Source organism: Centroberyx affinis, unplaced genomic scaffold (genome assembly GCF_046629955.1).
Source record: "Centroberyx affinis isolate AG114_WGS23_722 - 3 ecotype Tasmania unplaced genomic scaffold, CSIRO-AGI_Caff_v1 ptg002192l_1, whole genome shotgun sequence".
NCBI classification, from domain to species: domain Eukaryota; kingdom Metazoa; phylum Chordata; class Actinopteri; order Beryciformes; family Berycidae; genus Centroberyx; species Centroberyx affinis.
This window is the reverse complement of record NW_027280500.1, coordinates 215,967-239,838: the sequence shown is the minus strand read 5'-3', so window position 1 is coordinate 239,838 and position 23,872 is coordinate 215,967. Positions and strand designations below refer to the sequence as shown.

Below are 23,872 nucleotides of genomic sequence, written 5' to 3'. Positions count from 1 at the left end.
CTGTTGCATGTTACGAAGAACCAATCATATCATGTTGTCCTGGTTGAGCAGCTCCTACCTTCTCTCCAACGAGTCCGAGGGGTCCGAGCTCACCAGGGGGTCCGACACGACCCTTTGGCCCCTCAGGACCGTCCTCTCCCCTGGGCCCCGGTACTCCACCCTCACCCTGTCAGCGTAAGAACAGGAAACCCGTCAGGATGCATTCACACATCGTTTCCATACAGTGGCAAATCAAAACAAGTAATGAAATAAAATGAAATGGAGACAACTAGTTTAATCAGTCAACCTATCAATCCATCCATCCACTCACACATTAACAGACCAATTCACCAACCAATCAATTAATCAATCTTACCCTGTCTCCCTTGGAACCGAAATCTCCCTTAATTCCAGGGAAACCATCTTCACCCTAGAAACAAAACAGGCAAAAAAACCCCAAACATTCAAAAAAAATCAAATGAGGCGGTGCAGTGCTGTTAATAAACACTCAACATCATCTTATGATTTTGAGATAAAACAGCCTCAAATGAAGATCCAAAAATGCCTTGTTTATAACTTTCACCGGTGTGTGTCAACTAAAAATGTATACATTATCATGCCTTAACTATACAGGTGTCTGGTGAGATAGGGCCAAGACTAATCAGCCAGGATGTTTTTAAGTGAGTGACATGTATTTAAAAGTCTTAAACAGTCCAAACTGTAATGAATCACTTACCTTCTCTCCCTTGTGGCCCTTCAGTCCACGGATTCCTTGACCTCCCTGCAATCAAAGCAGCCAATAATTAGAATAAAAAAAGAGAGGAGGAATCCAATCTGCGTGGGTGAGACAAAGAAACACCTAGGGAGGCATGAAAATGTTGCATCCTCAGATATGAGCAATGCTAACAGTAACAAGGCTGCAAAGTGAGCCACAGAGTCAGAGAGACATTCAGGTGTTTCCTGGTAGCTTGATGTTCCTCGGTTATAAAAGCAACCATGCTGAGGCAACTCTTTGGGCACTGTTGCTCTTCAGAGTTGCTGAAAAAGTTGCCCTGTGTATTGCTGCCTTTAGTCATTGGTATTGTTGACATCCATTGCTCTGACCAATAACTCTGGAAAAACTGAATTTTGGATGGCAATGGATGGAGAGCAGCTTTGAAATGGCAAATACTGACCAGCCATGCTGGATCATGTAACTGGTATGTTTACGTCTAAAAATAGCTAATATAAAGCCACCTAAGAATAGATTTCAGAGTTGAAAGTTTTGATTGTGGTTATTAGCAATAGTAACTGTACTGACCTTGATGCCACGAGGGCCAGGATAGCCAATAGTTCCCTGAGGACCGCTGGGACCCTGTAACAAGTAAAAGACACATTACAGTAACAGGTTTACAACACAATAAAACAGTTTACATGTGAATATGTTGGGTTTAGTTTTTACAAGGAGAGATACAACCACAAGGAACTGTAAGCAACTGCCCATCATGTTGCATCACTGTATTTATACTTGTAATTGCCAGTTTCTAATACCAGTCCTTGGACTTGGCTGGTAAATATATGAGGGTGAGGTGTCTTTACTTTAATTAGGCAGTGTTGGGGAGAATTAAACTGGCAACCTTTCAACTATTAGGCAGCCACCCTAGCCAACATGCCAATATGACACAGACCCAAAGTGAAGAGATTTGGTATCGCCATGGGACCCACAATTATTAAGATATTATTACTCTTGTCACATGAGGATCCACCAGAAATGGGCTGGCAATCCAGATATTCTACTGTTTACATTGATGTACAATAGAAAACCGTTTTGTGTCTTCCTGTCTTGTGCTTTAACTGTTGTGTCATACAGATATAACCATAATATGTCATAGTAATTAATGATAGTAATATACTGTTAAATCCTATATATAAAGGTTTCTACCCAAGTGGTATGGCTCAAATCAAGAGATTAGGTGGCTCAAATGGAAATACAAGCACACTATGGGAGATTTTTTTTTTTTTTCTGAGGGGTCAATACATTTAATTATTATTGTTTGAATTATTAATTAGTGAATCAGAAATGTGTATTTTAATCAAACTCTTTCTCATGTAAAACGTTTTTCCTGTAATGGCTCCTCATGCCATTTGGTCGCATATGAAATGAGTTCAGTGAATTTGTCAAAAGGAGGACATGAGGTGTGACTGGGATATGACTGACACCCACCTGGTTTCCCTTGGTGCCAGTAGGCCCCTCCTTTCCTGGGTGACCCTGAGAAGGTAAGACAGAGAGGTAAAGCCTCAGGAAGAGCATCCATTGTTAGAGGATTCAATTTAATTCAATACAAAGATATAAAGGAAGAAAAAATCAAGGAAGAAACTTACAGGAGGGCCGTCAGCTCCGGGCATTCCTGGCAGACCGGGCTTTCCTGTGGGACCCTGCAGGAGACAAGGAGAACGTAAGATAGGAGATAAACAAGATATAAATATAAATAAGATAAATATGTCTTCTAGATAAATATTACACCGTCTATTTTTTTCACACTCTGAACAACAAGCAGTAGCCCTCTTCATCTCTTACATGAAATGAAATCCAAAATTGTATGTGATATATGGTAAGATATTTTATGTTAAAATCTGATCTGATCTTATCTTTTATAACAGTGAAATTGGTGTCTCACCTTCTCTCCTGGAGGCCCGATGGCTCCCTGAGGTCCTGGCATTCCCTGGGAGACGACACACACACACACACACATGAGAGTCTTCATTACGTTCTCCTGATTCACACTTGGCCCAGCACTGGCACTGGATGTGTGTGCATGTCTATGCTCTTTAGAATACTTGGTGACACAATTATTGGTGACACATTTTTGGTAAATATCGCAGGTATGTCCCCGTCCTGTCCATCTGTCCTCTGTCTCACCTGAGTTCCTGGGGTTCCCTGCTGTCCTGGGGGTCCAGGCTCTCCTTGGGGACCCTGAAGAAAAGAAGAGAAAAAGAAGAGGAATGAAAAGCGGGAGAATTACTACTGGCACCATAAAAAAGTTTTATGGGTTTTTATATTGGACATCTGCACATTCAACAGAACAAAGTTATGAGATAACACAGTAGATAACTTAGGCTGACACTGACCAGGTTTCCTTTGGGACCGTGGGGCCCGTCGTTTCCTCGCACACCCTGAAAGGAAGACAGGAAGAGACTATAATATCACTGAATGGAAAAGAAGAATCAAAATCTGAATCAGATTGGAAATAAACAACTCAAACACTGTTGTCTCACAAAACTTTGTGGTATCACATATTTAGCTTAGCAGGGGATGACATGATAATACATTGTTCAAATCATTAAGTAACAGCAGAAGTAAGTAACGTTTACTTGGTGGATGCTTTTATCCAAAGTGCCTTACAGTAGTGGTTCTCAACCTAGGGGTCGGGACCCCCCAGGGGATCACAAGATGATTTTGCGGTATTGCCAGATAATTTATGGGATAGGAAAGAAACATATTTTTACTATAAAAATGTATTATCATGTCTATTTTTTCAGATTTTTCTCCAATTGTTTTGTTCTTGTGAAATACTGAATAGTTTCAGTCTCTAGGCCTAATTAAATTAAATAACCTGAAAAAGGAAAACCATTCTTTGGTTGAACTGTTCATCACTCTGCATATGTAGCCTGTGACGGGGAGGAGGCATCGCTTCATTTTAAGTTGTCATGAGATAAATGGTTGAGAGCCACTGCCTTACAGCACCGTGAGTGATATTTTTTATTTTATTTTGGGCAGCTGCAGTGGGAATCGAATCCCTGACCCAGGCAGTGTTGCAGACTTGCTCTACCCTGTGAGCCACTCAGGACCGCAAATTATAGATTTTGTGACGATGCTGGTGGGACTGTGTACCTTTAGATATGTGGGAATGAGCAGGGAGTTGAACCCTGCTGCTGAAGGGCAGTGCTCTGCCACATGAGTCAAACAACACTTATATATAAATGTATTGTGTGTTTGTCAAATGGATACTTTGGACTTGGCTGGCATGAATCCTGTGTGATATTGGGTGACTTGGTATTGTTTAAGGTGACTGTGGGAACATTACATGTTCATTTTTAGATTACCGGACGTCTCAATCATCTTTATATCTGGTCATAGAGTATTGTTTTAGGAGGTGCTGTGAGTGCAAAGTGGTCACAGTGGGATAAACCAAATGTTCCTGAAATAACAGCAACACAATATGGAGCAATACTGTTTTCACTCACAGGAGGTCCAGGGATTCCAGGAGGACCTTTAGGTCCCAGCAAACCACGAGGCCCCTAGAGACACACACACACACACACACACACACACACACACACACACACACACACAGATAGATAGACACAGATAGATAGACAGACAGACGCACACACACACACACACAAATCAGGATCAGTCAGTGAAGGCCATATAATCACAGACATACTGTAAATGACATTATCAAAAATCCTTAAGCATTATCTTCTAGATCTAGAATAAATAAATATTGGGGATGGAATAAATAATCACATTTATTCGAGACAAACAACAGGTATAGAGGTAAGATTAGCGCCAGGACAAACCAACAGATGAAAACATAGAAATGTGTTTAATGGAGATGGAATTGGTGGGAGCTGACATCCAATATAATACAATACATAGTTTCAACTAAGAAAGCTGATGAGTCAGCAATGAGCAAAAATTGTTTGAAAAGCTAGCTCCTGTGGTAACCAGGGTGCTGACTGGCAAGCTTTCATTCTTTCTCCTGTTGTTTATTCTTATGCATGCTACTACTTTTCAGTAAACTTTTCAGTCAGTACATGTGTTGGTAACTGTTGTGTAGAAACCATAACACCCTTCCTGGGATCATGGGTACATCTGTGATGCTGATGGCACTTGGCTGCAGCTTGTACCTAGTCATCACTATTGTACCCATAATTGCAGCAAAGAACCCTTCCAGTATCTCAAGTATTATCGCTATGGTGAGAAACAAGAGTCGTGGAGGTAACATTAGTGTCAGCACCAACCGACAGATGGCTACATGGTAGTGTGTATTTTATAATAATAATAATGGAGGCAGGGGCGACATAAGTACTAGGGGCAACCAGCAGATAATTAGACACATAATACTGGTGAAAAACAATAGAGTCAGAACCAGCTGTGTTGTCATGGAAACACTCACTGGTTCACCTGGGAGACCCCTGGGTCCAACGTCTCCGTCGTCTCCCTGGAAACACACACACAGGCACAACATGTAAAGGATGTTGAGATAGAAAGACGGTCAGAGAGAGAAACTGGATGTTTGAATGGAGCCTGGAATCATTTCAAATTCTTTTTTTTATGGCCAGAACTTCTTACCCTCTCTCCGTCCTCTCCGGTAGGTCCTGGGGGTCCCATTGATCCTGTGTCACCCTGGGGAGATGAAGGAGAGAAGTGAGGGATTAGCATGAAGGGAATATTCTCAAACCCCAGATCCCCAAAATCAATATTCTAGAGTGAAAATATTCTATAAATATTCAAGAATCAATATTCATTCACTATCAAGATAAGTTTAATATATTATTATTATCATTATTAAAGAACTATCAATATTCTAAAAACTGAGTATATTATTGTAAATTAAATCAGACAGAAGAAAACATAAGAAACAAGTTGCTCCAGTTAATATTCAAAAGCTATCAATATTCTAGATGTAGGATATTCAGTAAATTGATAAATGCTCTAGGACTAGCAATATTCTGTAACTAAAATATTCCATTAATTTCCAAGAACTAGATTTTAGAGCTAGAATATCAGTAAATATCACTAACTAATATAACTATCAATCTTCTAGAACTAAAACATTCTGTAAATATTCAAGAACTGTCCAATTCAAAATCAAATTCACGGGCATGAATTGAATACAAAGGAATGTTGCCAAAGCACATTGTGATATCACATTAAAAACAAACAAACAAATAAATAAATGCAATGTTAAAATACATTACAATAAATTAATTACAATACATTAAATACATTAAAAAGCAATTACAATGCTACAAACCCAACACTACTGAAGGCAGTAGTTACAGAAACTCATTAGATGCAAAAGGTACTTACTAAAAACATTCTATGCACTATGTTCAGTAATTACAATAGTATCCATATTCTAGAACTAAAACATTCCATAAGTAAACATGAACTATCAAGATTCTGGAACTAAAACATTCCATATATAATCAAGAACTATCAACATTCTAGAACTAAAACATTACACAAATAATCAAAAACAATCAACATTCTACAACTAAAACATTCCATAAATCCTTTTTTTTAATTATTATTTATCATGATTTTGTTGACTGTTGTTGTTGTCTCTCAATGTTACACTGTCTTCTTGCACTGAATGTGAGGTCTTGTCCCTGTACCATTCGATATGTGGCAGCATGCACTCATGTTACTGTGATTCAGATTGTGATAGTTTTGCTTTTGGCTCACCCTGTGTCCTTTGTCACCAGGCAAACCAGGCAGACCATCAAAACCACGGTCACCCTGAGAGAGACAGAGGGAGGTTGATACATGACTTCATTACAGAGAGAAAACATGACAGAAGAGGAGTTGATTCATTATTACTTTATCTGAGCTTTTGATTTGCGGCTAACAGTGGTTTTGGGACATCACAGAAAGCCCACACAAAGGAAATTGTGTGTGATGCTGCCAAGACCTTGTTCCCACGACAGTCACTCTGAATTTATGTCACACTCGGGGTGGGAAACTCGACCCAGAAGAGCAAGAACAGCCCAGCTATGTCCTACTGCCAAGATGCACTTCATACAAACATAATTTCACAGATTCCCTACTGAAAAATATAGATACAAAGGGATATAGATTTATATATTTGACCCACTATAGCTAGACTACTAGCCTACCCTACTAAAGTCAAGTGGTTGTTGTCGTTCCTGAGATTGCTAGCTAATTTGGTAACTGTAATTTGATAACTCTCTGAAGTCCTCACTTGTGGGTCGAAGTAATGCTAGTTTTATATACTGTATATGTCAATCTTTCGGGTAGTTTCCCACTACAAGTATTCAAAATGGCCACAGTGGGAATAAGGTCAATTACAGGCAAAGAATGAAATAAACCTATAAAGATATGATGAGGCAGGCAGTGATTGTGGCGACTGAGTGATGATAAGCCTATATGTAGAGATTTTGATGATGTTAATAAAGGGTTTACCTTGGATCCAGACTCTCCTGGCATTCCCCTAGCACCATCAGCTCCAGCACGACCCTGTGAGACAAGCAGGGGGAACAGGTTTTACAAAGCCATGTTCAATTATTGTAGCATGCTACATGACTGATGACTGTATAGGAGTTATGAGCTGAAACTGTCAGGTGACCGAGTTATGACCAACTGGAAGCTCTGAATGTATTTCCTGCACTCTAGTTTGCACCAACAGCCTCAGAGCCACTTTGAGACACAACAATTACTTCTGTACATCTCTTACACTCTGGGTTAGTAAAACAACACACAACTATAAAGAAAACAAACGTAATAGACAAGCCACATTGATTGTTTCAGATACTCACTCTTCTTCCCGATTTGCCTGGAGGTCCCATCAAACCCTGGGGTCCCCTAGGGCCCTGAAAAATGAATTAGATGTCTGTGATAAATGCCTGTCAAGATGTGAGCCTTGTCAAGATGTGAGAACATTATTTGACATACAAACTGTTTAAATTAAATGTTGGGTGCTTGGAACCACATTAATTATGGTGGATCTAGCTGTGTTTGGATATGTGGAAGTGTGTTTGTGTTGTATATAAGCATGCTTGTATGTGTAAATGACTGTATTTGTGTGTGTATCTGTATGTATATGATTGTGTGTGTGTGTGTGTATACACAAGTGTGATCCCTCTAATGTGAGGTCAGATGCAGTATGAGACCCAGGTGGTTCACAGGTGAGGTGTGGTGGGTGTGTTTACCTGAGGACCGGGGTCTCCACTCTCTCCCTTCAGTCCAGAACTTCCTGGAGTTCCCTGAAACAGACACAACAGGCATCAGCAAAACAACCTGGAAAATTCTTCTTAAAGGTGATTAAAAAAATCAAAGGTGAAAAAAAAAACACAACAGTTTCTGCAGATTAAAAAAAAAAGCTATGTTGCCTTCATAAGGAACACAGCACAGTAGATTCAATTTTTTCAGTTATTGCACTTTTGCGTCTCTCTCTGCCTGTTTTTGTGTTGAGCGTCACAGCTCATACATATTTGTAAGAAACCAAGGCATCCACAGCAAAAGATACAGGTGAGTGTACAGGTGATCAGAGCTTTAGGTAGGAATAGTTTAGCTATGTTATGAGTGTCAAGTTGCTGCCCCTTCTCTAGATCTATGATGCTTTGGTCAAAAATATGTAACAATATCCTTCATAATCTTGGACATTCTGGCAGCCAGGTGGCACAGAATCACTGCAAAAAACACAAATTTAAAGAGGTATCAGATAGTTAAAATTCTATGTTTGTGTAGATTCATTTCAGTCATCCATCTGTTTTGGGCAGCTTAAAATTCTATATTTTCTTAGGTCAAAAAAATATTTTTTATTGTTTTAATCCTATTCACACTCTTGAAACAAGCTGAATTGCATTATACAAATATGTAAAATTATCACAACCATTGGAAGATTATTCTCATTTATTACAATGAAAATAAGATTTAAAGACTCATTATGAGATGAAAGTCCTTATTAAGTTGGAAATATTTTGTAGTGTAGAATCAGCTGGATTGTGAAGTTGACAGTACGCAGTGACAACAACAAACACTTTATGCACAGGTGAGTGTCTGGGTAACAGGTAACCTACCAGGGGTCCAGGGCGTCCGGTGAATCCCATTGGTCCAGGAGGTCCTTTCAGAGCCATCTAGAGTCAACAAGACGTCAAGATGAATGATGATGAATGCATGAGGCTGCTTGTAAAGTTGGTGATGTAGAAGTAAAGTAAATTCTCCTGCTGCTCTTGTTATGAGTCTCTCTGGATAAGAATGTCAGCTTAACGCCTAAACTGAACATGTAAATTATGTTGTTATGAGGTTAGAAAGTTCCTGTCTCTAGGTTTCCTCTGCTCCACTTGTGTACAGCTGTGTATGTGTACTACCTTTATTAGGCTAAGATGAGCCACTTGTATATGTTGAGGTTTAATTCTTTTAATGTACAGTATGTTATATAGTGTATTATAAATTATGATGTTGCGTCAAAAGCACAGGAACCGAACGTCTCAACTCTATGGCAATGTGAAATATCAGTGATGACTCACCCTGGCCTGAGACAAGATGGCTGCTGCCTGGGCTTCCTGTGCAGACACAACAGGACCCTTATCTCCTCCACTCTGGCCAAAACGGAACTGAAACAAGAGAAGGAAGGAGACACAACTCAACAGAATGAAGATGCTGAGGCTTTTGCAGAGAAATGCATGGAAGAATAAAGAGATCCTGTACAGTTAAATAAGTAGGCCATGGCACTAAATGCCTTTTAAGGCTAATTCTGACAGCTAGGTTTCAGAGTGATGATGGATATCACAGTAAGGTCTAATAGTAACTGTGGACAGTAAGGGGTCAAAGGTCAAGGGTGACTCACAGGCAGCATAACAGAGGTTCCAGGGGGTCCAGGGACTCCATCAGCTCCAGGGAGACCAGCCTTACCAGGAGTGCCCTGCAGGATGGAGAGATGGAGGGGTGAGACAGGTTCAGGACGAGACTGGGAATGAGCTGCTCTTGTTCTTGCATAGTGTATGTTTGAAGTGACTGATATTGAACTAGAATTGCCTGTAGTCAGAGGAGATTCAGCACAAATGGCTCTGAAAACCTGCCATTCATTAGTCAAAGTGAAAGACTCACCCTCTCACCAGGATCACCAACAGAGCCAGGAGGTCCAGAAGGGCCGGCGGGGCCACTGGGACCCTGAAAGAGAGAGAGGTTGCAGAGTAAAATCACATTCAATGCGATAAGAGTAGTGTCCTGTCTTGAGAGTGTTATTGCTCCACATGCTACCTGATATTAATAACACAGAAGCTACACTTCTCTCATAGAGGTAATCCATAGCTCTCAGAAGGAAAGTACCACCCAAGAAGGGCACGGAAATGTGAACATGACACACTAAAGTAAAACAATCTTTAGATAATCCACTTACAGCAGGTCCCTCAGGTCCTGGGGGTCCTTCAATCAGCATACCCTGGAAAAGACAAAATATAGTAAAAAAAGACAATAGAAGAGGAGGAAACATGATCAATGGAACTTAAAAGCGGTAAGGTATCACTGATGAATCTTTTTTAAGTCTTTACACTGCGAAAATATACACCTTAACAAGTAATTTAGATTATTACTAAGTCTTAAACTCTTTTTCTTAAAATAATGAAAAAAATGAATTTGTTTACAATGGACCTCAACTGGTACAAAGAATTTTCTGGATTCGAGTGACATATCTTGATGCCACTGGAGTGATCCGCATTTTTTCATTGTCACTTGATACAGCCAGCTGCAACTGCATTTGAAAAAAATTAACTAATTTTACCCTACTGGCATTGGATTTTTTGCTTGTTTTACAGAAAACAGGACTAACTAACTAACACGACTAAGACCCAACACTATACTTACGGACATGTTAAGATGGATATTTTTGCAGTTTAGATAGCAGAATGAAGATCCATTTACAGTAGCTACTGTACAGCATTTCCTATAGAGATTCCAATGGATGTGTAGAGCAATTAAAAAAACTGCAAGTCAGTTTGTCATTTGGTCTATGAATGGTCGTGCCTGGGAAGTCCAACTTGGATTAACTTGGATACAGTATACAAATGAGGAGCAATAGCCCTAAGGTTAGAAGCAGGATTGTGACTAGAATGTCACTGGTTCGAATCCCTGGATTTGCTGGGAAAACAGACTGGGGGAAGAGATCAACTAATGCTTTCCCTTCTGCCATTGAGCAGCCGCTCATGTAAAGCTGCTCACTGGTGAACAGTAGAAGACTGTGGATATACTGGCAGCTCTTTAGTGTGAATGTGCGTACCTGTGTGACTATACAGGTATGCTTAGTCAACCTTCACTTGACAAATAAATGTTAAAAGAAACAGTAACTCACAGGCTCCAGGACAGCTGGTTCTCCCTTCTCTCCTTTCTGGGCTCTGATGGCGGCCTGAGGAAAACACACATGTAGCCAACAACACAGCGCAGTCAGTACAGAGGCACTCACACACTCACACACTCACATGACAGCACAGACAGTAGATTATATTATGGATGCATTTGGACAACAGGTAGACACACATTTATCAAAAGATACCCAAATTAGTATACCACTTAAAATAGATGATAAATGCATTTCTCCATTCCATGAAGAACTAATATTCCAATGTGTGAATTAAAAACAAACTTAAAACCTGTTTTGCCTGTGATATAGGCATAAGCATTCATCCAAAAACCGACGATTCCTTGGTTCTCTTAACTGTTTGTCCATTACTTCTAGACATTTTTGCACTGATACAGAGAACCATCTGGGCTTAGCAGGTCTAAACGAAGCCATACACAAAGATAAATGGCATTCAAAACAAATGAAGTTAGTTCCTGGTCATTTGCTGCACTTTTAAATGCCTCTTTGTGTATGCACTAGTCCTGGAGTAGCTGATTATACACAGTATAGAATAAATCCCATTTCAACCACTGATGCAAAGACCAGATCTTGGTCATTAAAGCATTTGAAATGCATTCAAATACATTTTCTCTGTGATTGATTGACCTTGCCTGGCATATAATGAAATCTACTTATAGACATTATTCCCACAGCAGCCATTTTGAACCACACGCGGGGTGGGAAACTAACCAGAAGAACAAGCACAGTCCAGCTATTTCCTACTGTTTTGTACCAAGATGCACATCATACACCGAGAATCCGACAATCATTTATCATTTCACAGAGTCCCCACTGAAAAACCTATTAGAAGCAAATGGATCTCAAGAATCCAGAGGGATATGGGTTCACATTTCAAGGTATTTTGATATTAAGATATTTGGCCCACTAGCTACCAGAATCTAGCCTAGGTAGCTAGCTAGTAGCTAACTAGCTGGTAAGTTAACTTATCTCATAAATTAAAGTCGTTGTAGACGTTGTTCCTGAGCTTGCTAACTAATTTTATAACTGTTCGGTATCTGGATCACTTATGTGTTAAAGTAACGCTAGTTTTATATGCCAATGTTCCAGGTAGAGTTTCCCACCCTGAGTGTTCAAAGTGGCCGTTGTGGGCATAATGTCAATAAGTCCTAGAAGTGTGGAAAAAAAAGAAAACAAATAGTTTGCAACAACAAAAAGACAAATACATGTCTTCCATGTGGCCAGAGAGAGAAGGCAACCTCAAACAAATCATTTGAGAGGACATCAAATTCAATTCGACAAAGACCACAGATTCACAGTTGGTTGAAATTAAGAGATTTGGGATTTTTTTTTTTTTGCCTCTGAAGCAAAACAACTTACGCCTCCCTCGTCTGTCACGGCGGACAGGGCGGGGCCCATGTTGGCATCAGCCTCCCCAGTCTCCAGTATGGGCTCGTTGTAGTCCCTATAGGAATAGTCGTATTCCTTCAGGCCCAGGTCGCCTGTCACATACTCCTCAGTGAAGGCCTCCTCGCCCTCACCGCCTGTCTTGGTGGCATCTACCTCCTCTCCCACCACCGTCTGCTCCACCTGAGGTTGGGTTGGGTTTATCATAGCCACGACGGGATAGACGGAGGGAGAGGACAGGATGGAGCGAGCAGAGGAAAAGAGAGATGCAAGAGGGAGGAAGAACAGAGAAAAGGAGGAGAGAGATTTTGATAGCAAAGGGAAAGATGTTTCATGATAGGGAAATGTTGGCAAAGGAAAGTGAAAGAATGAAATGAGAGGGGGAGTAGAAGAGAAGGGCATATATAGAAAGAAGTGAGAGTCTTACCTTTTGCAAATACACAGAGTGACACAGGGATAAAAAGCAAAAAGACATCTGACGGACCATGGGGAACTGAACCAATCCTTCAGGCACTGTAACTTCAGGCTGACTTTCCCAGGTGAACTATTGATATCAGATTTATTGTACTACCTTAAATCTTACGTTAATCATCTATCATTGTGCTCATGATAGTGTGTGTTTCCACCAAAGCTTATACATCTACACCAGCTTGTGTGTTAGGATCTGTAACCGATGGAGCTCTACAAATGTGCCTTAAATATATTTTCTGAAATAATAGAAGTAGGTTTAAAAAATGTAAAAAAAACAAAAACAAACAACCCTTAAAAAGTCCTCAAACACACAAGACTGATATGAAACACTTTGCTTTGTGAAAACAAGCTGCTGCTATGTGCTATGCTATGCAAAGCTATTACAACTATGTTATTTCTCTAGTTTACTTACCACAGATGTTTTAAAAACACAAATATGAATCCAGTGGAATTATGTTGGAATGTCTTCTCATATAAAAAAGCAATGATTTAAAAAACAAAAACAAATGTGGAATAATTCTGGAGCAATAGTATGTTAGCTATCAATATTTGTCGACTGCGTGGATCATTTGTTCATTAAAAATACATATTACACTGACACATTCTTTTCCAAAGCAGAGGCAAACACTTTCCTAGCATCAAAATTGTAAAACATAAAAAAGTCATCAAAGTCAGCTAATACAGATAGAATGATGGTAATGGCGATGATATGCATTATCACCAAAAACACGTGAAACAGATCAGAACTGTGCAGGTCACACATTCTGTCAGTTAAACAAGGCTGTAAAATAAGCCACAACATCTACTGTACTCTCATTGAATTCAGTTAGAGTTGCTGTCAAACAAGAATGCATTATATTCATCCCCCTTTGTTGCTCTGGTTAAAACTGTATATCAAATATTCCTATGCGACTCCCCTTTTCACAAGATTTTTGCTCTTATTTCAAGATTGCAAACTGATCAACCGAGGATCTTGACATGAGAACAAAACAGGAATCTTGTTGTTAGGGAAAAAAGGACAGCCACATAAAAATGTTTGATGATACAAGCGGATGAATGTGGTGCATTCTTCTTTGAAAGAGGTCTTCTATTATGTCTTGTCTCATGGCACCGGTGCCAACAAAACTGTTAAGTGTGGTTAGAAAAGTGTTAAGGAATATGATGTTATAACTACTTGGTTAAACTACAAGGACTGGGCTCACCACCACACAGAAATTACATTGTCTTCTTCCTTTTGAGATGAAAGTCTCTTGTGTTGAGATGTTTTTTATAGGCCTCTTGGTTTCTTTCACTCTCACCTGAGCATTTTTTCACTTCTGCGTTCTCATGTTTCACTGTGCTTTATCATTTCAATTCTATGTTTTAATCTAAACTAAATAAACAAACTAAGTAAATTAAAATAAGCTATCTAGTCTAGACATTCTGGTTTCTAACAAGGTTTATCAATCCACAAATTTCTGAGGCACTGTGGTGAATACTGTTGAGGTTTATGTTAGATATCTCTAATCTGTTATTGAATTTACATATATGTATGCATTATCTGTTCTGTCTGTCTGCGACTATTTTTCTGTGCATCATGTCTCCTCCTGGATCTGTGTTGCTCATCAGTATGTATTTTATTTTATTTTTTACCTGGACATTGGTCGCTTCTTGTCCAATCACCTCACCCTCTGGCTGTGGGACCGTCTCCTCATAATAATATTCCGTCTCTGTAGGGGTGTGGCCAGCCTCGGCATATTCAGTATCTACATCCTGATTGGTCAAGTTGACAGGAAGTGGTGGGGAGCAGGGAGGAAGTAAGCAGATTTGATTGGAAGAGCGCGGTTAGTTCAAAGTCTGCTGTATGAGATGATGAGTTAAAAGAATAGGATGGAACACATCTTAAAATAGTGGTTGCCAGAGGCAAAGAAATGTTGTTGGCAACTCACATTTTCAAAGTTATGAAGATTCACGTTAGAAAGAAATTTCAGGGAGTTTCAGCATCTCAATGACTATAAATCGTGCCATATGCAAGATTTAGGGAGTCATCAATACTACTTTGCTGAGATTTCTTTTGTTGTATTGTTGAACATTTTTTCTTTTAAAGCCCACAATGCCATGATAGATTCAAGAAAGGGTGAAGTCTGCTCTTATTGGTGTCAGAAGAAGATCTGAAAGCCTCTGAGTCTCTATCCATCCCTTGAGATGAAAACATCATGACTTGATGCTTCGGGATGTCTAGTTTCACCCAAGACCAGAAACAGAGCGACAACCCCAATCAACAGCCTCACAGAACAGAGTTCAATTAATTAATATCTACAGTAAGTAATAAAGTAATACTCAAAACAACCTATGTTTTATCCAGAGCACATTTATCATCTTGACTACCATCAATGTTCATCTCTATCTTGAACTGAGTCAGCTCCATAGTAGTCAATTGTGCATGCTCAATGTGATTGAACCTCCAATCTAAGCAAACTAAAAGCCTGCTTAGTAGTTTCTGTGAGGCTGCTTCATTCATATTTGATACAAAATATGACCAGAGACAGGGAGACAAGTGTCAGAGAGAAAACACAGGTACTTGAGAGAAAAAAGAGAGAGAATGACAGAGTAATAGAGAAGTTGTGTTGTGTTGCATGTATGTAGAGTGTGATGGTGTTTTCTCAGGTTTAGTTTCTGTGTCATAGCAATCCATGCTCATTCACGTGACTTGTTCATTTCCCAACTAGAAAGAGACGGCAGGCCTGGAGTGTATTCAGGTTCTGATCCAGTTTCAGCAGCTTGAAGTGGGGAGTATGAAGTGAAGTAAAGAGTAATGAGACTGTACAATTAGCCATGCTTCAATGTGACAGTCTGCGTACCGCTGTATCATATCATATAGAGAGGTAGTGGTGATCGTGAAGATCATATGATATATAAACGGAGGAGAGGGGCCCAGGTTGGTATGAGCCAACTTCCATTCTGAGAAACCAGGTAGTCCACCATCAAGGATTTACCTCAAAATTTGTCTATCTAACAATATCTAACAATCTATTAATTCAAATGTGTGCATTCATCTATTTATTAGTCTTCATGTTTTTGATTCTAATAGATAACTACTATGACAAATGTTGTACTCCGTTATATTTAGTTTTGCTACAGTTGTTATGTAGCTCTATTAAGACTTTTCTGTCAGGTTTCCTGCACTGCTGTGAGACTTGTTAAAAAATCTGGTCATCTGGTCATTAATCAAATGATTCCCCCAAATGATTTTCCCAAACTTTGTTGTAGACCCTGGATGGGGAAGGACCTGGTAACCAGATGAGAGAGATGGGACATACAGCTCTGGACATTTCGACCCAACCACGGGCCTTCCTGTTGTACCTGTTGATAGCCGTTGCTGATTTTCTTTGCTGGGACTGCAGTGCCACTCAGCGCAGTCTTGCCAAAGGGTGGGAAGGGTTTGTGCTGTGATTTGACGTTAATGTCCAACACCACCTTGGATTTTGTGGGTTTGGGGGGAGTTGGCTGGACGGGGGTGGGCGTGGGAGGCTCTTTCTTCACGACGGAAACCTTTTGGACCACACTCTTCACTTTTTCTACTTTGTTCACTGTCGATTTGACCAGAGGGACTTTGGTGACCACAGTTTTAACTTTGGTAACCTCTTTGACTTCTGCCTTGACTTGAGTTTTTGCTGCTGGAGCTTTGGTGGCCGCAGCTTTTAGCACTTTTGTAGGTTCAGGTGCTTTTGTGGGTTTAGGTGCCTTGGTAGCTTCTACTTTGGCAGCTGATTTAGCTGCACTGACCACAGTCTTTTCTATCTTTTCTACTTTAACAACAACTGTCTTTGCTTTAGTAGTGGTTTCAGTTTTTGCCAGTTTTACAGCACCATTCCCATTAGCTTTCTTATCTACCACAGTAATGGCTTTTCCGTTAGCCTTAGCCTCACCATTGACTTTATTCTCTGCTTTGCCATTGACTTTCACTTTAACCTCAACAGCAGATTTGCCATTAGCATTGGCTTTAGCTTCTCCATTGACTTTCTTCTCTGCTGAAGCTTTGCCATTGCCGTTACCATTTGCCTTAGCCACAACGGTGGCTTTGCCATTGACCTTCTTTTCTGCTGAGGTTTTTCCATTGCCATTACCATTGAGTTTCTTCTCAGCTACAGCCTTGCCATTGCTGTTTCCATTCACTTTGGCCTGAGCTGTAGGCTTGGCCTCAGCCGTAGCTTTGCCATTACCATTGGCTTTTGCTACAGCTGCTTTTCCATTGCCGTTGCCGTTGGCTTTAGCTGCACCATTCGCTTTCTTCTCAGCGACTGGTTTACCATTGCCATTCTTAGTTGGGGCAGGTGTGGGCTTGGACTTAGCTGCGGCAGTAGGTTTGATCTTAGACAGGAGGACCTCTACTGCAGTGGGCTTTGCTTTGGATGGTTTGGCTGTGGAAGACTTGGGAGCTTTGGTGGGCATAGCCGGCTTGACTACAAGTTTGTATGGTGCAGTCTTGACCGGCTTAGCTGGAGTGGATTTGGCTTTGACAGGGGTGGGTTTAGTGGGGACTGGTTTTCCATTGACAGCCTTCTTCTATTTTCAGTGTTTATTGGTTGGTTGAGATGTTGTAAGTGTGTGAAGGTGCATATTGACATAGACAGGGAGAGAGAATGGAGGACGACAGAGATATATGGAGGGGTTGGGAGGGGATGAAAAGCACAAACAAGGGATGGACAGGAGAGAGAAAGACAAGGGTGGATGTTTTGAGACACAATGACATAAAGATGGCTAAGGCTTGGATGATTTACTGAGACTGTTCAGGCATTACTGGATACAGCAGAGTTTAAATGGAAGTTTTAAAATAGTGAACAAAAATACAAGTAAAAAGTATCAATACGCAAAAACAAATTGCAAAAAAGCAAATCCAGAATGCTACATTAGGCCTTTGAGAAAATTCAATTATTTGCCTAAAATTGAATCCAACTGATTTATAATGATTTTAGCTGATCTCTCCAGTAATGCCATTCTCCATATTAAATGACAAAGCAGCATCTTTGTGCTAATAAGAACTGGAGCCTGTGGTTTGGCAGAGGCACTGAGGGTGTGATTGGTCAGGTAAAGCTGGTGCTGAACACACACATACTGTACGCACACGCACACGCACACGCACACGCACACACACACACACACACACACACACACACACTTTACGATTGCACTGAGCGGTCCAACTGCAAGAGAGAGAAAGTTGTTGCATATAGGCCATACGAAAGCAGAAGCATGGATGTCATGCTGGCATGCAAATGCAAGTTAAAACCCCAAAAGTCAAACTACTGCACATGATTAATTCCCACTACACATGCTGCTATAATAAAAATACATGCAAATTAACATAGTAAGTAACAGAAAAAGACAAACTTTTCACCAGAATAACACTTTGTGAAGGAAATAATTACAGAGATTGATAAACAGGCCTTCAAACTGAATGCAGACTCCTAGAATACGCAGTGTAGAATACAGAACAGACCTAGAACAGATTGTGGCATACATGTATTTTATGTATGTCATACAAAGGTCAGACGTACAACCATGAATGCATGAACCAAGAAAAAGACATGTGCAATGATATTCCCATGTTGATCAAAGAATAGGTAAACAAATGGGTAACACAGACAAACAGTAGGTGCATGCGGTGACATCCTCCAAGACATTCAAGAAATCATGCAAGTAACAAGACAATACAGACACATGCCCTGGTCGAATAGTATTGCAAACTTTTTTTTATCTTTTGATTTAGTCTACTTAGGTGCCACATGCATGGGGTTTGTCACATAGGACAAAACAATGAGTGCCAGGAAGATTGGACAATCATAGCAAAGTATTTGAAAGTCAATTTAATAATACTTTACTGTGATTATCAACTTACCCAACACTATCTGAATTATCATGATGTGGCAAACCCCAGCCATCTGGTACTCCATGCAGATTAAAACAAAACCTAGTTGCAAAGACTATTTGACCCAGGTCGGATAAAGACACAGCTGCTGTGGCACACTCAGTGTTTCCTATGTTAACTTGTCCTTGCATGTCTTCAGTTTGTCATCAAAGACAAACACACAATCGAATCCATACATTTTTCATAAACATTAGTGTAATAATGATGATGTCAGCAGGCACAGAGATTATAACCAAAGAGGGATATAGTATGACATTTCATCCCCCTTTCATCCATCTTACTTGTTAAAGTCAGGTAATAGAGAGCTTTCGGGTGACTTAACACACCCTCTGGCAGCCATATTGGAGGTCCTCAGCTACTGGGTACCAGTGGCTATGAACAGCTGATTGCATTTCTAAATATAGTCTACAACTTGGCCATCTCAACAGAATTCAACTGACATGGTTAATTTCTGTGTTGTTTTTGACTGTGAACTGACAGTTTCGCCACCAATACATCTGATTAATTTCAACTTGTTAGCTAGTTAACAATAGTATCTGTTCAGCTAACCATCACTGTCTTGTTGTAAACACATCTGATATGCACACTAGTTAAGAAGCTAACACTTGTAGTGGCTCGTAGTTGCATGTTAACGTTAACCTTAATGTTAACCTGCTGGCTAGTTAGCTAGCTAACAGTTTCAGGTTAACTGAGCTGACTCTTTTCAAGCAACAACTCACCAGTGTGTTTTGGACTAGAGACTAGGGCTAAAGACAAGACAGTTTACTGTGTCACAGTAACCTACATTTGGAAACAAATTTACCTTATCAGACTATTCTCTTTTACTTATAGCATTACTGAATGGACCTACACCTATGCCAAAACAATCTTTTTACAGATATCTTCCTTGTTCTAGTCCAGTTGTTACATATTTAGACATTATTTGCGCACAGCTGATTCTCCGATGGACCTCCATGATGGCGCCAGACATCGTTGCTAGGAGATTTGCAATAAACTGTAAAGCCTCTATTCCAAATTTGGTGTTTTTTTTACTTGAATTGAAAGTATAGGCTACAGAATTAATTGTGTGCTGAGAAAGTTTTGTAACCCCTTTGAAACCAATCTCATTTGATAATTAAAAAAATCCATAGTTGTCATTCTGAAAATGTCCTTGCCTTCTTTAAACCTATATGGGAGAGGGTCATTTGGGTGGTGTGAGGGAGGGGTGATGATTGGAAGGAAGGCAGGGGTTTATTTACGTGTGTGTGTGTGTCTGTGTGTGTGTGTGTAATACAACATGGCTCTACCTAAACCACCCCAGTGCCCCCACCATGTGAACCTGGCCACATCTAAACACACATACATATATGACAACATGTAAATGACATGAAGACAAAATATCACAAGGAGCAATGTTAATCCAATGTGACGGAGGCAGTGGAAACGAGGTGGACGTGTGAACAAAAAAAACTTTGAGATGTGAATAAAACGAGGGAGGTATGGAGAAGAGACTGAGTGACCAGAGACGAGAGAGGCATGTTAAGCTAAAAATGAAAATCTAGATTTTCAAACAAAAATGCATTTTATGACAGTGAAGCACATATGACAGTATGTAAAAGCAGGGGAAATTTAAATCTTGTTTGAGCTCAAAGTGTCTGCCAGCTAAACCGCTATCATTCATTCATGCCTCGTCTTTTTGCCTTGATACCTCTCTCTCTCTCTCTCTCATTCTCCATCCCTCCCTCAAACCCCCCTTGTGTTTTCCCTCTCTCTTGCTCCCTCTTTACCTGTTGATTTGGGGCCCCGGGTCGGGGAGAGGGGGGTGGAGAGGAGGAGGGAATGCCTGTTGTTTCCTCATAATAATAGGGGTATTCATGGTCATCCTGCTCCTCATCAAAGTACTGAGAGAGATGGAGGGATGGAAGGATGGAAAGGTTGGATGGATAGAGGGAAGAAAGGTAGGGAGAGATGGAGGAGGGGTGAAAGCAAGAGGAATGGAAGGAAAGGAATGCATGGCAGGGGAAGAGTGGATTTCCAAAGGTGGAGAGGGGTTGGAGAGGCCATGAAGGGATAAATAATGGTGAGGAAAAGAAGAGAAAGGGGTGAAGGCATTAGCAAGAGGGAAAGAAAATAAAACAGAGAGATAGAGAGACAGCGAGAGAGATGATGACAAGTTTTTCTTTTCTATTCATCGGAAGGACTCTGTGCTGCTGGTTAAGAAGTCTTGACGTTACAGATGCACACACAGACGGCCTTGATGAATGAGAAAACAGCAAAAAAAAGCAATGGGTGAAGCCAATAATGAATAAAACCACACTGATTTATATTCATTAATAAAGCAGTCATCTCAACAGCATCAACATGATAGGGCTTGGGACGCAAAGTCTTGGAGCTTTGTACAGTGACTGACACAGTTTATACTGAATTAAGATCTGGCATGCAGGCTCATAAAATAGAAATCATGTACTTTGGATGGATGAATGCGGATGAAAATCACTTGACACTTTAGTATTGTGACGTAACTGGTGTCAGAGAATATTTACTGCCCAAATATCCATATGTATTTTTGAGAGAAAAACAATGAGGGAGAGCTAGCAAAGCTTTGCATATAATGTACACAACCAGTCTCAGTGAGCAAAGAGGCTCCACCTTAAGCCATCTTTATGCCTAATTCTTATATGTCTCAATTTCCCCAGAAAACCAATCAGAATCTAAGTTAATTTCCATGTTTTATGTACCGAACAAGTTCCCTTTCTTTCAGTCCATGGGGGGAAAAAATGGAGAATCAAAAAGAAGCTGGCTTGTATCATCCTCTTTCCCCTACCTATGTGGTAACTTATGTGGTAAAACTTAAGCTTGCGTTTCCCCGATGCGGAGTGTATCAGATGATCAAAATATTTAGAGGTGAAATTATGGGAAGGTATGATCCTCGGGGACACAGACTGAGGAGGTGAGGAGGAAAGTGGATGGATACAAACTGTTGTTGATGACGGTGATGCGTGAAGAGGACAGAGGGAGAGAGCAGCACTTTGATGACGTATCAGAAGACCCAAACTGAACCCGAAGACTTTTCTTTCATTTTCTGAGGACTTGATCTGACACATTTAATATAGCCTTTGTTTGCTTTTAGCTTGGCTGACCAAATTTTCAGAAACCATATTTTTAAAGGATATCAAGGATCTGTAGGATAGAGGTAAACTTAACAATTCAATAGTTTCATTTATTTTTTAACTTTGAAAATAAGTTGTTTTTATAAGCCTCTAATGTTTTTTATTCATGAAATTAGGTTTCTTTTCTTCCTACTTTCTGTGTTTTGTGTGCACGTCAATAAACTTTAAATTTGAAAACTTTAAAAAGTGTGACAGAAAAGGAAAAGAAAGTCCACAGATTGTTGGGCTTGCTTTATCAGAGCCACAGATGAAACCTAAGACAACTTTATGAGTGAGCTGTGTTAGCACAGTACTGGCTCTACTACTAGAGGTTATCCCCTCTGTACTTTATACTACACTGTAGTCTTGTGAGTGCAGTGGGATTTGTATGTGGTACTGTCTTCTCTCTTTAGCTGGTGGCTGTGTGGTGTTTGAAAGACGATGAGATCCTGCAGTAACCTTTATGAGAGGTGAAAGTCTGTTTCGTTGTGCCCTACAGCAAGGTTTTTGAAGTTATATTCTTTATTGAGAAGGTTAATTGGTTCATTCAAAGTGTGTATTGCGCAGAGCAAATGTTCATATCATATGTGCGTCTGTGTGTGCACGTGCACTCGCATATTTGTGTGCATGTATCTGCAGATGTGTGTGATCACGTGTTCTGGTGGTGTTACTCACGTATGTGTTGGGGTCCTGAGCCTGGGTCTTGGGCAGTGGGGAGTCACAGTCGGGGCTGTAGTGTTCACAGAAGTCATACGCAGCCTGGGGGTTGGAGGCAATCAGCAGCTGCTGGATGTCTCCCTGTGGAGGAACAACAAACAAAAAAACAAAAACAGATACACAAAAATGTGTAAGTGATCAACTACAGAAAATCCCATATCATCAACTCGGACGGATGTGTGGACAGTCAACAAGCTTGTTGGCCGGGAAAAGTTGGCTATGACTGAACTTTTCACATTCATTCATCAGATTCCTGCACTTCCTTGTTTCCCTACAGATGTGATTTTGTCTCATGAACAATAGTTTTGCCTGGCAAGTGCAAAATGGACAAGAAGCTGATTACAGCCATTCAAAGCTTACCTGTTCTCCATAACTATTATAAGATAAGATAAGATAAAATAAGATAAGATAGCACTTTATTAATCCCCTTGGGGGAATTTAGGGAGATTATTTAAACCACTACACTATAGTTTTTTTGTGTTTATTTTCAATGAATGATACCTACTGTAATTAGTACTTGTTAGCAAGCTATGAAAGGCAATACCAAAGCAGCATAAAATACATTTGACTGTTCAAAATTTGTAGCTGTGACTACATACTTGAGATGACTACATAGATGCCTCTCACACCGCCCACAATCTGTTACAGAGCAACTCATCAACTAAGTTGCTCACAGTCTGAATGTGGAGTCAGTCAGTCAACTAACCGACCAATGTGCTTTACAGTGTTTTTTATCCATAGCGCACCCCTCCCCTCTACCCCCAATATGCCTTTCATAGTCCTCACCTGGAAAACCTCCTCATCAAGCAGACGGGCTCCGAACACGGTGATGCCGTTGGTGTCGATCTCGGCGTTGTTGCCGCGGGGCAGCGCCCGGGTCATCCTCTTCTTACAGTCCAGCAGCAGTGTCACGTTCTTCTTGGACACAGAGATAGCGATGCGGTGCCACCTGGAGACAGAGAGGAGCAACAGCAGGCGAATAAATGTGTCATGTGGCGGAAGGTATAGGGCTGACTGATAGAGGCTTTGCAGCTCCTTCACAAATCTCCTAGCAACCAGGCTAGAAAATGAGAGCTACCTGAACAAGATTGTTATGGTGTGAGTGAAGTTCCATTCAGTCATGTTACAGGTAAAAGTGAATAGTCTGATGAGGTAGATTTGTTCCCAAATTAAGG

The 23,872-nt window shown here is 40.4% G+C and overlaps 1 protein-coding gene across 6 annotated transcripts in view; it reads right to left on the bottom strand.

The window, feature by feature from the left end:
• col11a2 (collagen, type XI, alpha 2) overlaps positions 1–23,872 on the bottom strand; it is a 61,896-nt gene that overhangs the window by 20,222 nt on the left and 17,802 nt on the right. For 2 of the 6 annotated variants that reach the window (XM_071532484.1, XM_071532483.1), the window contains 27 exons: positions 23,484–23,646; positions 22,656–22,778; positions 16,287–17,489; positions 14,577–14,696; positions 12,447–12,656; positions 11,061–11,114; positions 10,113–10,154; positions 9,821–9,883; positions 9,561–9,635; positions 9,241–9,327; positions 8,791–8,847; positions 7,921–7,974; positions 7,528–7,581; positions 7,175–7,228; positions 6,437–6,490; positions 5,318–5,371; positions 5,142–5,186; positions 4,204–4,257; positions 3,088–3,132; positions 2,879–2,932; positions 2,637–2,681; positions 2,341–2,394; positions 2,183–2,227; positions 1,280–1,333; positions 716–760; positions 356–409; positions 59–166 (listed from right to left, as the gene is read on the bottom strand). In XM_071532484.1, coding sequence (XP_071388585.1) covers positions 59–166; positions 356–409; positions 716–760; positions 1,280–1,333; positions 2,183–2,227; positions 2,341–2,394; positions 2,637–2,681; positions 2,879–2,932; positions 3,088–3,132; positions 4,204–4,257; positions 5,142–5,186; positions 5,318–5,371; positions 6,437–6,490; positions 7,175–7,228; positions 7,528–7,581; positions 7,921–7,974; positions 8,791–8,847; positions 9,241–9,327; positions 9,561–9,635; positions 9,821–9,883; positions 10,113–10,154; positions 11,061–11,114; positions 12,447–12,656; positions 14,577–14,696; positions 16,287–17,489; positions 22,656–22,778; positions 23,484–23,646 — 3,070 coding nt within the window. The remainder of the gene's footprint in view (positions 1–58; positions 167–355; positions 410–715; positions 761–1,279; positions 1,334–2,182; positions 2,228–2,340; positions 2,395–2,636; positions 2,682–2,878; positions 2,933–3,087; positions 3,133–4,203; positions 4,258–5,141; positions 5,187–5,317; positions 5,372–6,436; positions 6,491–7,174; positions 7,229–7,527; positions 7,582–7,920; positions 7,975–8,790; positions 8,848–9,240; positions 9,328–9,560; positions 9,636–9,820; positions 9,884–10,112; positions 10,155–11,060; positions 11,115–12,446; positions 12,657–14,576; positions 14,697–16,286; positions 17,490–22,655; positions 22,779–23,483; positions 23,647–23,872) is intronic. The other 4 variants (XM_071532485.1, XM_071532486.1, XM_071532487.1 and 1 more) reach the window with 4 other exon arrangements.